Source organism: Anser anser (genome assembly GCF_964211835.1).
Source record: "Anser anser genome assembly, chromosome: 2".
Lineage (NCBI taxonomy): Eukaryota > Metazoa > Chordata > Aves > Anseriformes > Anatidae > Anser > Anser anser.
Window position 1 is genome coordinate 53,161,848 of NC_139721.1, and position 15,308 is coordinate 53,177,155.

At 38.4% G+C, this 15,308-nt stretch overlaps 1 protein-coding gene across 3 annotated transcripts in view; it reads right to left on the bottom strand.

Annotated features, from left to right (window-relative positions):
- LAMA1 (laminin subunit alpha 1) overlaps positions 1-15,308 on the bottom strand; it is a 105,536-nt gene that overhangs the window by 1,998 nt on the left and 88,230 nt on the right. For all 3 annotated transcript variants that reach the window (XM_083822695.1, XM_083822696.1, XM_083822697.1), the window contains 14 exons: positions 14,962-15,112; positions 13,647-13,791; positions 12,868-13,009; positions 11,648-11,762; positions 11,279-11,449; positions 9,478-9,629; positions 8,746-8,931; positions 8,107-8,269; positions 6,884-6,996; positions 5,628-5,817; positions 3,443-3,601; positions 2,240-2,393; positions 1,355-1,488; positions 47-269 (listed from right to left, as the gene is read on the bottom strand). In XM_083822695.1, the coding sequence (XP_083678821.1) occupies positions 47-269; positions 1,355-1,488; positions 2,240-2,393; positions 3,443-3,601; positions 5,628-5,817; positions 6,884-6,996; positions 8,107-8,269; positions 8,746-8,931; positions 9,478-9,629; positions 11,279-11,449; positions 11,648-11,762; positions 12,868-13,009; positions 13,647-13,791; positions 14,962-15,112 (2,198 nt within the window). The remainder of the gene's footprint in view (positions 1-46; positions 270-1,354; positions 1,489-2,239; positions 2,394-3,442; positions 3,602-5,627; positions 5,818-6,883; positions 6,997-8,106; positions 8,270-8,745; positions 8,932-9,477; positions 9,630-11,278; positions 11,450-11,647; positions 11,763-12,867; positions 13,010-13,646; positions 13,792-14,961; positions 15,113-15,308) is intronic.

The following is a 15,308-nucleotide window of genomic DNA, read 5'->3' on the forward strand; positions in this document are numbered from 1 at the left end:
AGCACACAGGAGGGAGAGTAGGAAAAAGAAATATTATTGTACCTACCAGGATAACCTCCAACATAAATGGGATTGTTTGTGTCTGCAGATGTTGACTGAACGTAGGGATTATCAGTTTGAACCAAATTCCCATCAATTATCAGTGAAATACGATGTTTGCTTTTGTTTGCTTGAAGCCTGTGCCATTTTCCATCACATAAACCATTTGTGACTCCTGGTTCATACGTAGCTGTTATTCTGCCAGCTCCATTGTTGACATGGAATAAAACCTGTATAAACAGCCAGATGCCAAGAAAGATATAAAGTAAGAATAGAAGAACTAATTTCTCTAGATAAAAATAAAATCGTGCTGGTGCAGAGATTTTCATTTTAATAAATGCTTGGTAATTATGCAAAGCTAATGTTTACTTTGATAGATAGAGTATGAGTCCTTACTGAAGTATCTTAAAAATCTAATAGACTTAGATCCATCCATGCAGTGATCTGTTGCTTAGCTTTGTATACTTGGGATTTCAATGTTTCTTACAAATACAATCAAATCCTTTTCTCAGAGAAGCTGAGACTTAAGATCTGAAAGATGATCCACTGTATCTAGTTGAAGGGAAAGAGAATGAACTGAAAGCACTTATCATTGCCAATACGTGTATTGATTTGTTTTCATGACTTTATTTTTCAAAGCAGTAGATGTTTCCTCAGCTCTGTGGTAAGGATTAATATGTAAATATCAACAGAGAAAGTACATCCCACAGAAGCAGTTATATTTAATGCTGTCTCTTGCTAGGAAGCGTTGAATAAAAAATGAGCTATTTCTGAGAAAAGAAAATACTTAAGAGCAATCAAATATGCATTTTTTACTGCAGGAGATGAGTGGTGTACTACGTATTGATTGTTAAAAGGTTTATGGAACATAACGGCCAGTGGATTTAGAGTTAATTGCCCTGAGTATTGCTCATGAATATTGAAGAAGAGATTACAAAACAGGGTGTTTTGTACATGCAAGAATATGCTTAATAAGGACAAGTTTAGCTCTATGGCAGAAAAAGCATTAAACTGCAAGACAGGAATATATTCAGTCTAACATACAAATTATCTAGTACGGGAGGTCACAGTGGCTGCAGGTTAACATAAATTAAAATTAAAAAGGAAAAAGTTCCAGTGACTTCTGCTAATCTCACATTTTATCATGATGATGATGAGAAACCTTGAGACTGACCTCTGGGGATTTGGTTCTGACATTTTGCCTCCATCACATTTCACTGGTGTCTATTTAGTGCTACCCAACAGCCCAGCAGTTCAAGCCTCTCACATTTAAGCAAGCCTTGTGAAATGAGTATGCCAGCACAGAGCAGCCTACCTTGCCATTTACAATCTCCAGTCCAATGGCATCAACCTTAGCACTGCTGACTCCAAGGAGAACACCATTCATGGCTGTTGTACGAAACTCAAGTGTGATGTTCACATCAGACCGGACTTTGTAACCTTCTCTATCTGAAAAAGAGTTATAAGCTTCTAATAAAAGATTTGTAAACCACAGTACAAAGTAGCATTCATACATGTTCACTAAAAGGCCTAAAAAGCACGTAAATTAGTTTGTTGGGATATGATCTTGTAGAAACTCTGTAAAGTTTTTCCAAAGTAATTTGTCCAAAGTCAAAATTCACATTTTGGAAAAGATAAATTTCCAATTTTTTTTCTTTTATTCATGTAGATTTAATATATTCTATCTCATTTGCTGCAGAAACAGTAAAGAGTGCAAATTAATATAATGCTTCATATTATTTGACAATTCCCCTACATCTTTTTTGTCTCAATTCACTTTACGGACCTCAACATAATATCATGAACATAGATATTCTTAGCTGCTGAAGAAAGAGATAGTTTGTTTCTTTCCCCCAAATCATTAGCACTGGAGTGCTGCATCCAGGTCTGGAGCACTCAGAACCAGAAAGATGTGGATCTGTTAGAGTGGGCCCCAGAGAAGGGACACAAAGACGGTCAGAGGGCTGGGGCATCTCCTTTTCCAACCTGAGCCATTTTAGGATTCTATGATTAGGTCCTTCACTTGTGGAAGATCACCCTTTGCAAAAATGGCCACTTGTGGACATATGGATTGAGCAACTCAGTTAGAAATACATATGCAGGGCATATTAATTACATATATTTTCAGCAAGGCCTAAAAGCAGTATGTTTTCATTACCATTAATTCAATAAGGTACTACTTCCATTTAATGATACTTACAAAGAGCAGCAAAACCACTTCCATCAAAGAAAGTCCCTTCCTGCACTGTGACATAGCATTTATTCACAGCAAAGATGGAGACAGGGCTCTCCTTGTCCAATTGCTTACTGTTGATGGTCATACTGCCAATGCAGGCAGGAATACTGTGAGTCACCTAGGCATATTGAAATGCTAGAGTTAATGCATAATAAAAACTTCTCCTATGGTCTTTTAGTGATTTACATGGTGTTACCATAAATTAAAAATTCTTTCAACAAAACACATCAATATCTAAAATATTTACATAATTACATTTCTAGTTATTATATTTATTTATATAAGGTTTTAAATGTACACAATGTCTTATGGAAGCAAAACAAATATTGTATAGGAACACGGTATACACTCTTTATAATGTACAGAAAGAATTGCGTTTGCTTGAATTCAAGCAGGGATATACCCTATGGTTAAAGACATTTCAAACGTCTCAATAAATTAACATGTAAATCAAGATTTTCTAAGACACTGTGCAAGTACATATCACCAGAGTTCTATCCAGCAGTAAGATTCATTTGAATGTCTCTCTATCACTGTTTTCAGCAATTGCAGACTCAAAGTATTAAAATATTTGTTATCCCTACTATGCAATTAGAAAGCAAGGGTGAAGAAAGTACATGTAGGAATTGAGAAATTGACTCTATTGATCTGCTATTGATGCCAGACTCCTCCCTAAGATAAAGGGTTGCACAAGGAGGAAGGTGACAAAAAAATACATTTTAAAAGCATGGATGCTTTACTCTCAGGCAGCTAATCCCAGCCTTTTAGATATTTAAGTCCCAGTTCTTAGTTGAACCCAAAGGATTTAGGTACTGAAGTTTTTGAGGTTCTAGGTCATATTTTTCTCTTCTAGTATTAAACATGTTATATTCTTCATCTGTTTTCAACAAAGAGATTGATAGTAGAAGAAATCCATTAAGAGCTATTGATAAAACACAAGGCTAGAACCTCTAGCTAGAATCAGTAAGCCATAGAAAGCTGGAAAGATTTGTATTTGGTAAAGGGTCATAACTTTCTTTGTTGTTTCTTTCTTTGTTGTTTTCACACACACACACACCCCCCTCGGAGACAGGATACTGAATCAGATGAGTTTGATGCAGTACACCTGTTCTAATATTGCCTACTGTCAGACAACAACAGCCCTTGCCCCTCCTCAAACCTTCTTACATTCCCAAGATTCTTCGCCACATAGTCTAAGGGGAGTCCTCCCACGTAGAGCTTTCCCTCCACATCCAAAGTGCTGCCATCTCCCAGGGCACTGACTGATACCAATTCATGTCCATCCACAATGATGATACCTTTTCTTTTAGCGTATTCTGTCTTTATCTGAAAAAAAAAAAAAAAAAAAAAAAAAGAGAGCATGAAAACAGTAAGCTGAATCAGTCACCTAGTCATCATTTGCCAAAAAAGCACGAAAGACAATTTTTAAAGGTTAGTTTGCTTTGATGTACTATACCGAGGCACCCTCTTGAAATTCGCTGAGGCTGAGTTGCATTTCAGAATGCAACTAAGCAGCTAAACTGCTTTCTTGCCTCCCCAAGGGCCTACACTGATTGTGTGTTAGTCTGCACAAGTTTTTCAATGTCTTCACAATTAATATTTAAAACGACTGGTTTATTGCTTTAGGATATGAGTACATAACTGAGTTTGAAAAGTGGAGTTCTGTGCTAGTCTGCAAGATTGTCCTGCCCACCAGCTGAGCCATCTTAGGAGTGTGCACTTCGGAGAGCTATGCTGCAGTTTTATGATGTGCAGTGATGAATTCGCTATGACCAAAAAGCTGTCCAGTCCTGTCTATCTTGTTCATTCATGCCCCTGTGCCTTCCTTGCACTAAAACAGTTACTCACATGCAGATGAGGTAATTGATTTGAAGTCAGATAACCATTTACTCTTCCCCAGTTACCTGTAGCCACACTCAGAATCCTAATCAGGTTCAACATGAGGTTTCATGAACATTTGTGTTGGTAAGGGGATAAAGCACTAGCAGTGGTAATAATGAGCACATGACAGAACAGAAAGAAAAAGGACTTATTTTGGCAGCAATGCATGCTAGCTTAAATTGACTGTACAACTACTGCAATAATCATCCTCAGCTTTGAAATGGTGTGGCAGCCTTAATCTCACAAAAAGGTTCATGTTTTTATGCTATTTGTAGTAAAGGTAGGTCAGCAGACCTCTCATATAGCACCTGTTCATCTCTTATAAAGGGGATAATGTGAGTATGAGGTTTTATGTAGGTATATTTAATTTTAAACAAGCAACTGTAAATCCCAGAGTGTTTTTCCCTTCAGGGTAGGCAGCAGAGCTTATCTGTGATATCTCTCTCTGACAGAAGTTCATGTTTGCTTTCTTTATGGTAGTTTTTGCTGTTTGTCATTCTACTGCTTATATACAAAAATAGAAATAACTCTGCTGATTCCCTAGGCACTCGGGAAAGGTGAAAATTCAGTGTCATCAATCACCTTGTCCCAGAGAAGCCACTTCCTGGGGTTAAGGCACCACATACGGACAAGCAAAGGGAAGCTTAGAAGGATGAATATTGTCATCCTCATCTGCCCTAAGGAAAACTCGTGTGGTGAGAGTTGCTTTTAAAACTTATGCAGACATCACAGACATTTCTTGCAAAGAAAGCCAGAGCCAACAGTCAGTGGGTTGCTCAGAGGTACTGGGCTGACACAGGCTAATGCAGGGCATCTGTACAGAAGGCTGTGCATGTTACATATTACCTGAAATTTATAGCTATAATTTCTCCCAAAACTCTCCTTATGGCCAAGTCCTCTCCTTCCAACTTCCGTTTATTCCAAATATCTACCTTTCTCTTGTTGCATCAACCAAGGCAAGGAAAGAGTGCTTCCCCATTCACACTAGCCATATGCTCAAGTGCTCATGATGTGAGCACCTATGATGTGCTCAGGTATTAAAGTGATAAGTGGGAGAAAGGAGAAACTGTGCACCCACAAATCCTTTTCATTCTGTCCCACAGTAAATTGTAGGTTTTTGGTGGCACAGTGCATGGAAAGCTCTCTGTGGAAAAGATCAGAGTTTCTAAACCTTTCTGTTGGTTTCTTCTCCAGTGAAGATGACTACTCTGTTTAAAACACAATGGGTAAACTATTTTATTCCTGATTATTTAACCTGAGATACTTGACAGTAATTGGCTACTGGAATCGATGCATAATGAGAATTTTAAATGGAAGTAATTATACTCAAATACAGTTATCTGTATGGTTTAATGACTGGGTTAAATCCTGTTTGCCCTTCAACACAGAAATTGCACAGGAAAGGAAGTGAAAAGCCATCCAAGTAACACCAGGGAAGAGAAAATGGAGTACATGATCAGTGACTACCTACCGTATGCCATTTTCCATCATTGACAACAGCAGGGTGAAATGCTACTGCTTTTCCTCTGCCTAGATCAAATGAGAAATAGAGCTGTCCCCCATGAAGCTGTAGGGCTGCATAATCAACCTGGTTCTGGTGAGCCATGTAGTAAATCAGGCCACTGGAGGCAAAGGTTCTGAGATTCAGCTGGACAGAAAGCCTAGATGACAAAAATTCAGTGTTATTGACAGATACTTTTTTCTGCATCGATAAAAAGCTTCTCTGGAGGCAGAGAACAGCCTCAACCAATTTATTTTTAAGAAAGGACGTTTTTTATTACAAAGGCCAGAGAAGTAAAATTTGCATTGTATTCTATGAAAGCATGACCTATAATGTATTTCATAATACAAATCAGTGCTGTACCTGTTAGAAATGCAAAAAGAACTTGTCACACACTGAGCTGGGTTTTAAGAGGGATGGGCTCAGCTGTTTGCAACTGCAGGCTTGCCCATTGCCCCAAGGAAGGAACAAATTCCATTACTTTTAGCCAGACTTGCTGGAATATAAATGGGAAGAGTAAGAACAGAGGGAAGCTTAAAGGTTCTAGTCTTTGGGTCCCCAAAAGCTATTTATGGAGCAGGCGTTTATTATGGAGACACCAGGTTAGGACTGCATAGCTTCAACCCTCTGCAATGTTCTTATATTTGGTAGCTAAGAAGAAAAAAAGTTCTTTTCTTTTTGCATGCAGGGGCTTCCTAAGCTGAAAGAAGCATACACAATTGGCTTTCAGGCTGTGTTTTGTGGACCTCAAACAAATGAGCCTGGCAAAGAAAGGCTAACACAGATAAGTCTCAAGAGTGATTCTTCTCAGTAGTCTTATCTTCTTTGGTGGCCTGGGGAGTAAAGCAGACATAGAAGGTACAATTGCAGAAAATCCAGAGGAGAGGGCAAGGTGTTATCTGCATCACCCAAAGAGGTAGGGAACAGCTGAGGTCTGAATATGGAAAACGGAAATCCAAAATGCTTACAAGACATACAATAGGGCTCTTAATTCTGAAGGAAAAAAAAAAAAAGCACAACTATGATAAACTCACAATCACAAACGTGTTAGGGACATACTAATTATGATGCAGTGGTTGTGATACCTTCTTCCATGAGGAACTCACAGAAATTGAGGCAAGGTCCACGTTCAAAACTCATAATTCTGCATGAAAACCATCATCCCACTTCTTGTAGCTCAATACAAGATAACACAGGTGTGCATGCATGATTCAGGAGATACTCACTTCTTCCTGACAGTAGACTGATTGAAGAGCAGTGTCAAGTGGCTGCCTTTGGCAAGTCCAAACTGACGGGCACCTTGAACATGATCAGGCAGCTCATCTTTTGCACATACTACCTGTTAATGAAAGGACTTCATTAAGAATAGTATCAGCTGTTTGCCAGCAATGCTGGATGACAGTGCACCCATGCTGAACTTCATAAGAAACAAAACAGAGCCACATGATAATCACAAAGCAGAGAGTAACATCAATTAGTTAAATTCCTAATCCTTTCAAGCTAACATTAGTCTCAGAGATAACTAGTAGTAATGATTAAGCTATGTCTCATGGATAACACTGGCCTTTTCTATTGAGAAATGATTATAGTTTGAAATGTATTCATTCACTTTTCTCTTAATTGATAGCCCTTTTGATAACGAATGCTCGAAGATGGAGTAGAATTTCAGTGAACATCTTATGGACTTAGTAGAAATATTTTCCCACTTAGCGAGGATGCACATTTTTGTTATGATTTCGGGAATAAAAAGCTGAGTAACAGAGCACAAGCCAAAGCTATACTTTAGCTCTAAGAAGGACAGCTTGTTTCTTTTTATAGCCACAGTTGTATGAAATACATAAAATCCTGCTTTCTTTTGCCACAGAAAAATGATTTCAAGATGCTCTGGAAACACTTCATCATAAAGATGTGCAGCTGCAGAAGGAGAGATGAAATGCTGCCTTCTCTCTTGGGAACAGGGACTGTGTGAGAGGAAACAGGTGCCAAGCAAGCTGTGTTCAGACGCTGTGTCTCTATAATGGTTTGTGCCTTGTCCTTGACACAGACCAGAGACTATATGTGTGTGACCAGGAAAATGTGAATGCTAAATTGCACAGCTAATGCAGACCTCAGCATGGTGTCATTTTGGCAGGAACACACTAAAGATAATAGTTACTGTCAAGTCCTTCTGTTGAGGGATTATCACTCCACTTTTCTTTTTAGTGTTGCTGCCTGAACAATGATAAACCTAACTACATTTCCCTTTCAAAAGACCTGCTATACACAGGTTTATATTGCAATTTTTCATAGGAAATAATCAATTCAAATTCACATTCGTTGACCCTCTACATACCATAGAAGAAGAAAATATATACAGCCCATATTTTGAAGATTCTCCACAAAGCTAAAATGCAGCTTTCACCTGAGTACTTTCCTAGAAGAGGCAATAGAGACTTGTTGTAATACATACTTTTTTTGAATCTGTAAGAGGCCTCAGGGGAACTGGTAAAGCCTGAACTTCAGGTTGAATATCAACGTCTTCTAGCTTTATGGCTGGTTTAGGCTTCTCTGACAAAAAGCAGCTGTCCATATCCACATATTCATACTTCATGGAAGTGGTGAAATCCAAAAGTCTGTGTTTTAAAAAGCAATACTTTAAAAAGTGAAATCCCAAATCCCTACATTTTACAAGCACAAGGAGAGTATTTTACAAGGTCTTTCACTAGTAAAAGGAGGAAAAAAAAAAAAAGGAGCAGCAGGCTGGCACAAGGAGACTGAAAATAGTCAAATAATCTGTCCATATAACAATATTCATAGAAAATATTTGTGGAAGACTATTTTATCTATGAATGCAGATGAAACTATAGTAGAGGGTTGCATTTTGTGCATTATCTATATACACGTTAAAGACATTACTAATGTTATTTGGAAATGTAGCTGGTAATACTCAGTATTAATTTTCTGCATGTTTTGATAACAGATCATTAGCATAATGCTTGTCTCATGTTAAAAACCAGACAAATGGGTAATTTCATTACAACAATTACAAACTACAATTACTAATTACTGTACAGTTTTCCAAAACGTGGCAGTTACCACTCTGACTTACTCCTTGTTAAAAATAAGATTGCTGATACAGCCACGAAAGGAGCCAGTTATTTTTAGCCCTAAGAAGCCCTCTCCTGCTGGAATGCCACCAGCGTAGAAGTTGGAAATATTCATGGGACTCATTTCTGCTGATGAACCAAGCCTCAGTTCTGAAGGGGTACTTTCATCCACTTGTACAGTTATGATCCTAAAAAGATAAAGTAGAGAAACATTCAACAAGGGCCTCAGACATTCTTATTCAAATCAACAATATTCCTTTTACCCTCAGAAATGTCCTGTTCTAAGGAATAAAGGTTTCATAACTTTGGTAATCCTTTCAATGCCTAAAACAAACAAACAAACAAAAAAGAACAAAACAAACAAAAAAAAAACAGAAGACCTTCTGTAGATAATTTTTAACATGTAGAGTTTTGTTGAGTATCTTTCTAAGCTATTTTGAGAGATATATTTCTAAGTTATTTTGATAGCTGTATTTTTTCTAATACTATTTAGCATCTTCACTCAAGTGGCCCAAGCTGTCTGGAGATTTCGAGTGCTTTTAAATACAATTTAATCCGTGGCTGTGTGCTGTATATAATTACCATATCAATCAGAACACCTCCATTAACAGCAGAAAAAACACAATTTTGATTATTTCACCTAATGATCAAGCAAAGGCAGTTCCTCAGAGAGTGCAGTGAACTGACAATGGCATACAATAATTAAACAGGTAGAACTGTTCAGTCACATGTACCTCTTATTCCGAATTAGGATGAGAGAGTGTTCTTGTCCATCACTGTACGTTCCATTAGCAGACTGAAGAATTACTTTTCTAGTACTTGTTCTATCTCCAGCATTAATATGCACTGCAAGATGACCATCAACCAGCATGATGGAAAAGAAGGGCTGTGGATTTAATCAGAAGATTATTTTTTTTAAACGCAACTCAATTTCCTGTCACTCATTCAACGTTTATTAAATAGAACATAGTTTGGACAAACTTACCTCCAACTTTGCTGTAAACAAACTTTAATGAAACTCAAAGACTAGAAGGTATATATTTGGTACCTCACAGAGTGCAAAGCTTTCTAACAGGAGACATGAAAGCTGAAAATTTCTCTGGTCACTATAAAAATTCAGGTAAAAAAAAATAAAGTCTTTTGTTTGTATACATATCTTTATTAGAGGAAGGAAATATAAAGGGGCAGGTATTCCTACTAACACTTTGTCCTTGGATTCTAGGAGCGTTAAACAGCCCTCCAGGTATGAGTTCATCGTTCATCTCAAATGCTTCACTAACTGACTTCTGGCTAACAGAAGTGGAAAGTAATACACAGTGTGTCGTTCACGTACAGATTTTTTGTTCCAAAGGTATTCTGGGTCTTTGCAACAGATCTCTGCTAACTGATCCTTCAATCATCTAGTTTCAATCCCCCTGCCCTGGACATGGATACCACCCACTAGATCAGGTTGCCCGGGACCTCTTCCAACCTGACCTTCAACACCTCCAGGGATAGGGCATCCACAGCTTCTCTGGGCAACCTGTACCAGTGCCTCACCACCCTCCGAGTGAAGAATTTCTTCCTAATATCTAATCTAAATCTCCCTTCTTTTACTTTATAAACATTTACATTTATAAACATTCCCCTTTGTCCTGTAATTATCTGCCTGGATAAAAAGTTGCTCTCCATCCTTTTTATAAGACCCCTTTAAATACTGAAAGGCCACAATGAGGTCTCCCCAGATCCTTCTCTCTTTCAGGCTGAACACCCCCAGGTCTCTCAGCCTTCCTTCATAGGAGAGGTGCTCCAGCCCTCTGATCATCTTTGTGGCCCTCCTCTGGACCCGCTCTAACAGCCCCACATCCTTCTTGTGCTGGGGGCCCCAGACCTGGATGCAGGACTCCAGGTGGGGCCTCACAAGGGCAGAGACGAGGGGGACAGTCACCTCCCTCCCCTGCTGGCCACTCCTCTGGTGATGCAGCCCAGGACGCAGTTGGCCTTCTGGGCTGCAAGCACACTCTGCTGGCTCATGTCAAGCTTTTTGTCCACCAGAACCCCCAAGTCCTTCTCTGCAGGGCTGCACTCAATGGGCTCTTCTCCCAGTCTGTGCTCATCTCTGGGATTGCCCTGACCCAGGTGCAGCACCTTTCTCTTGGCCTTGCTGAACCTCGTTAAGTTCACATGGGCCTACTTCTCCAGCCTGTCCAGGTCCCCTTGGATGGCCTCCCTTCCTCCTGTCGTATCATCTGCACCACTCAGCTTGGAGTCATCTGCAAACTTGCCGAGGGTGCACTCGATCCCACTGTCTTTGTCATTAAAGATAAAGATCTTAAACAGCGCTGGTCCCAAGACAGACTCCTGAGGAACACCACTCAACACCGGCATAGAGCTGTTGACTGTAACTCTGTATGCAGCCATACAGCCATCAGAAATATCTGATCAGATATTTATTTCTCATCTTTTGCAAATTACATTCATATAAATTTGACTTGATATTTTAAAATACAAATGGCAAAAACAAAACCAAAAAATATCTTTGTTTTCAGTACTTGCCAAATGCGCTTGTCTGCGTTGTCGCTTCTCCGTTCTCCTGCTGAGTCCAGCAAGGATGATGCCATTGCTGTTCTTTGTAGCAAAAGTTGCCATCAGTTCTGATTCTGGACTTAAAGACTTAGGTTCCAACTCAATATATCCATTGTTCAAGATGTTCACAGTACGAATAGGCTATTTTATGAGGAAGAGAAATAATTACTGGCTTTGTCCTGTTGTAGACCCCAGTGAGAAAAAGTAATTTCACACATAGATTAGTTAGTATAGAATTTTTCAAGATCAGCCCATTTCAACTCACTATATTCTTTCACAAACATTATTATTCATTGTTCCATAATAAGTATCAGATCACAAAACCTAAGGGTCTCCTACCTCCAATACACAGCCTTTTCTTACTCCATATGAATTTCTAAGCAAGTCAAAGGTTGAACGGGATATTTCCAGATTCTTGATGCATCCCACATATGTTCTACTATTCAGACCTTTCCTGAAAGACAAAACAAGGCTTTTTTTCCAAGAAGTAGTACTCGGAATCTCCTGGGAGAAAATATTAAGCTCTTTTCAATATGAAAAAGAGAGGACTTGGTTTAAAGAATGCAGTCAGGTCAGTGTTAGCAAAAATGGGGGTAATTTGGATTTTACCCTTAACAGATATCACTTCTGAAAGAGCCAGGTAGCACTGTACCCAAATAGAAATATGTAAGTGTGTGGTGCTGTGATCACAGGTCAGGCCATTTACCAAAACTTTCACCTGAATCTTCAGCTGAAATGTGATGGCTCTTGTGTGAGAGGGTAACCATAGCTCTATAATACCAAGCAATTCTTTTTCATTTCATAAGTCTGGAGGATGCCTAAGTCAGAGAAATCTAAGACTGTCCTGCCATAATCTCTTCTAGGCTGCTATGCCATTTAAAATTAGCAAGACTACATCAGAGACAAATACTGCCCTGGAATTTAACCTCATTGTTGAGAGCAAGGAGACAGTTTAATTAGTTTTTTTTTTAAGTCATATTTATCCTTTCAAAGTGAATCCACTGGAACAACTGTGGCTTTACAAGTTCAGCAGGGACGTACAATACAGAAAGTCAAAACTAGGGACCTGCATAAAATATATATTTGTAATGTTTTTTGTTGATCTGTTTACATTTAGTTCTCCTCCGTTCGAAGTTCAAAATTGAATTAGAAAAATTCCTTTCTGAAGTAGAACTTTTATCCCAAAAGTGCAGTGTTGACCATAAATGCCAGCTGGAAAGCATGAGGCTCACAGATCAGAGGAGCATCACCGCAGGCAAAGCTTGCTGCAGCAGGACACAAAGAGAAGGCGGCTGCTGTGGCAGCTGCTGCTGTGGAAATCTCCCACAGAGGGGAAAAACAGAAGGTTGTCCATGATCTGAACTGCAGTATCAGATGTAGTAGCAAAAAGCACCATATTAAGAGTTAAAGGTGAAAGACAGGTAATTCTGCAGTATACATGACCATAAGCAAGATGTCAGACTTCACTGACTTCCACTAATTTCAGTGGAATATCAGAGTTTAATGTCTTCCTCTCTGCTTATTCTTAGCAAAGGGGGAGAAGTTGGACCACACTTCACCTCACAGCCCTTGATCTCGGCAGCCCACCAATGAAAATTGGGTCCTTATCAGAGCGGTTCAGGTCTGAGGCAACCCCAGGAGATTCTCCTTGCTTGGTTTCTTTATAATTAAGGTTATATGCATCCATAACTGCCAGCATTCCTGCAAAGAAAAGAGAGTAAAGATCTAGAGGAGGACACTAATAGATTCTTCTATTTTGGCAATCTTGTTTCTAGTAAAGGAAAATGTATGCTTTTAGTCAAACACGTATAGACAATCTTCTATTTCTAGAGTCATTTATTGTACTTCCAGCTGTTCTTTTAATCTCATTCATTCTTCTCTGTCAAAACCAAATCTGGAGAAGTCTACAGCAAAATACATATATGAGAATATGTTATAATTATTAACACACAGCACTTGTAATGGATTACTTCCATCGTAATGCATTATGTCCCAGGCCCCGAAAACTCTGTTGTACAATTTACTAAGAAAATGCCCAACAGAAAATGTGCGCCCTAATATACAGGATTGGACAAAGATCCCTCATTGTTTAAGGACTATTGATATGTTTTCTGGCAGCTTCTGCACTACCTGCTCTTTATAAGATGTGCCAAATTAAGAATCAGATTTGCATTGTATTTCTGCTGCCTTATTTTAGCAAGGTAATATAGGAATGGCTGCTAAAGAATCTCTGCACTGGAAGCGTCCAGATTTGGTTGCAGTGATATTCCCCTTTGGGTGTCTTCAGTATCTCTGTTTGTAAATGTGCAGACACCTGGTTTTTCAGCCTGAAGCCTACCTTGTTTCTTGTTCCGACTGAATGAAATTTTATACCATGTTCCATTATTGTAACGATTTTCTGTTGTAAGAGCAAGAGGTCCTGAACCTAGATCAACAGTCAGTCTCACTTTGCCATCAACAAGCTCAAGGGACAAGAAATCTCTCTGGGAGAAAAGGAACAGAAAAAATATATAAATTAGTGGAAATAAAATCTTCCAAAAGGATGCATACTTGGCAGGTTTAGCCTACTGTGTGAAAAAGGGTTAATATCTCTTGTACCCAGGCTATTTGTTAGGCAGAAAACACTTATCTTTGCTATATTTAGGAAAATTAAATTCTTTGTTCCTCATCAGGATGTCTCTCCTTTGTTTTGTTGTTGTTCTTATTTAAATGAATCAGCAACCTTGATTACTCAGCAGACATAAGTTTAAACAACAAATGTCACGTTTGCTTTCTTATATTTTGATTGAGAGCAATTTGATTTGACTGTTATCATAAAGATCAAACAATACAGTGTTCTTTCTGCAAGATGGAAAAAGCTTCTACTCATCCATTCAGACCAGCAGAAGCAAAGAGTCTTTCTGTATCATATTGAAAGTGCCCCCCTCTACATTGTAAAATTTAAGTCACATATCATTGTGTAATGTTTTCAGGCAGTGAGTACATAAATCAAATGAATTATGTAGTGCCTCTAGAACAATTTGCATCTAAACAAAGCTTTGTTCTCCTTCAGGGAAAGAAAATCATCATCAAAGTATGTGGTAAACTGCATGACGTGACCACGAAGGTCTGGAGATGGGTCTAGGTTATGCTGCTCTTGGAGGCTAAATTTTATTTAATTTATTTCAGTTTACTGAATTCAAATCTCATGGTTTTAATTCAATATTTCTGTTCAATAATATATTCTCTTCTCCTCCTGCAAGCTCAATTCCAAAAGATTTTACATCCTGTCAAGATTCCTCCAACAGAGGAAAAAAACTAAAACAAGCAACAAAAAAAACCTACCACTATCTCCCATCACCCCTACTGCTTCTTGTTCTTGCCTTTAGTTAAATAATAATTAATTTTGCTCTCAGAATTAAAGTGCTGGATAATTCTTTTCATTGCTTAATTCTGGCCTTAGTATATGCGAATATTAGCTCTAAAGAGTGATCTATAAGGTTCTTGTCTTTACTCCTTTGACTCACGGTATCAATCACAGGCAATAATCTATACAAAGATAATAACTTGTTTTAATATAGATAAATTGAAATACAACATAGGAGAAAGTGAGGAATTATCAAGCGATCTAAACACAATTTTTGATAGCTTAAGAATACAATCCATTTTCTTACAGTGCCATTTGAAGTAAGATACAGAAGAAGCCCATTAGGTGAAAAGGTGCTGAAAAATATTATTATCTGAGTCACTGTTGAGCGAAGAGCCTTCTCCACAACTGAGTATCCACTGCCATCAAAATGGAATGAAGTGTCTTCATCCTGTGGGCTATAGAAGTTGAAAAGAGAGCTAAAATGTTAACTGAAGATTTGTGTTTTCCCAGTCATTTTTATATAAAATATAAGAAAATTTAGATCAGTTGGTGCAGGCCCTAGGCAGTATGATTAGAAAGTGTAGAAAGAAACTTGAATTTTGATGTTATGAATAACTAAAGGATTCCAGCCAAAGGCCACTTTCATTATAG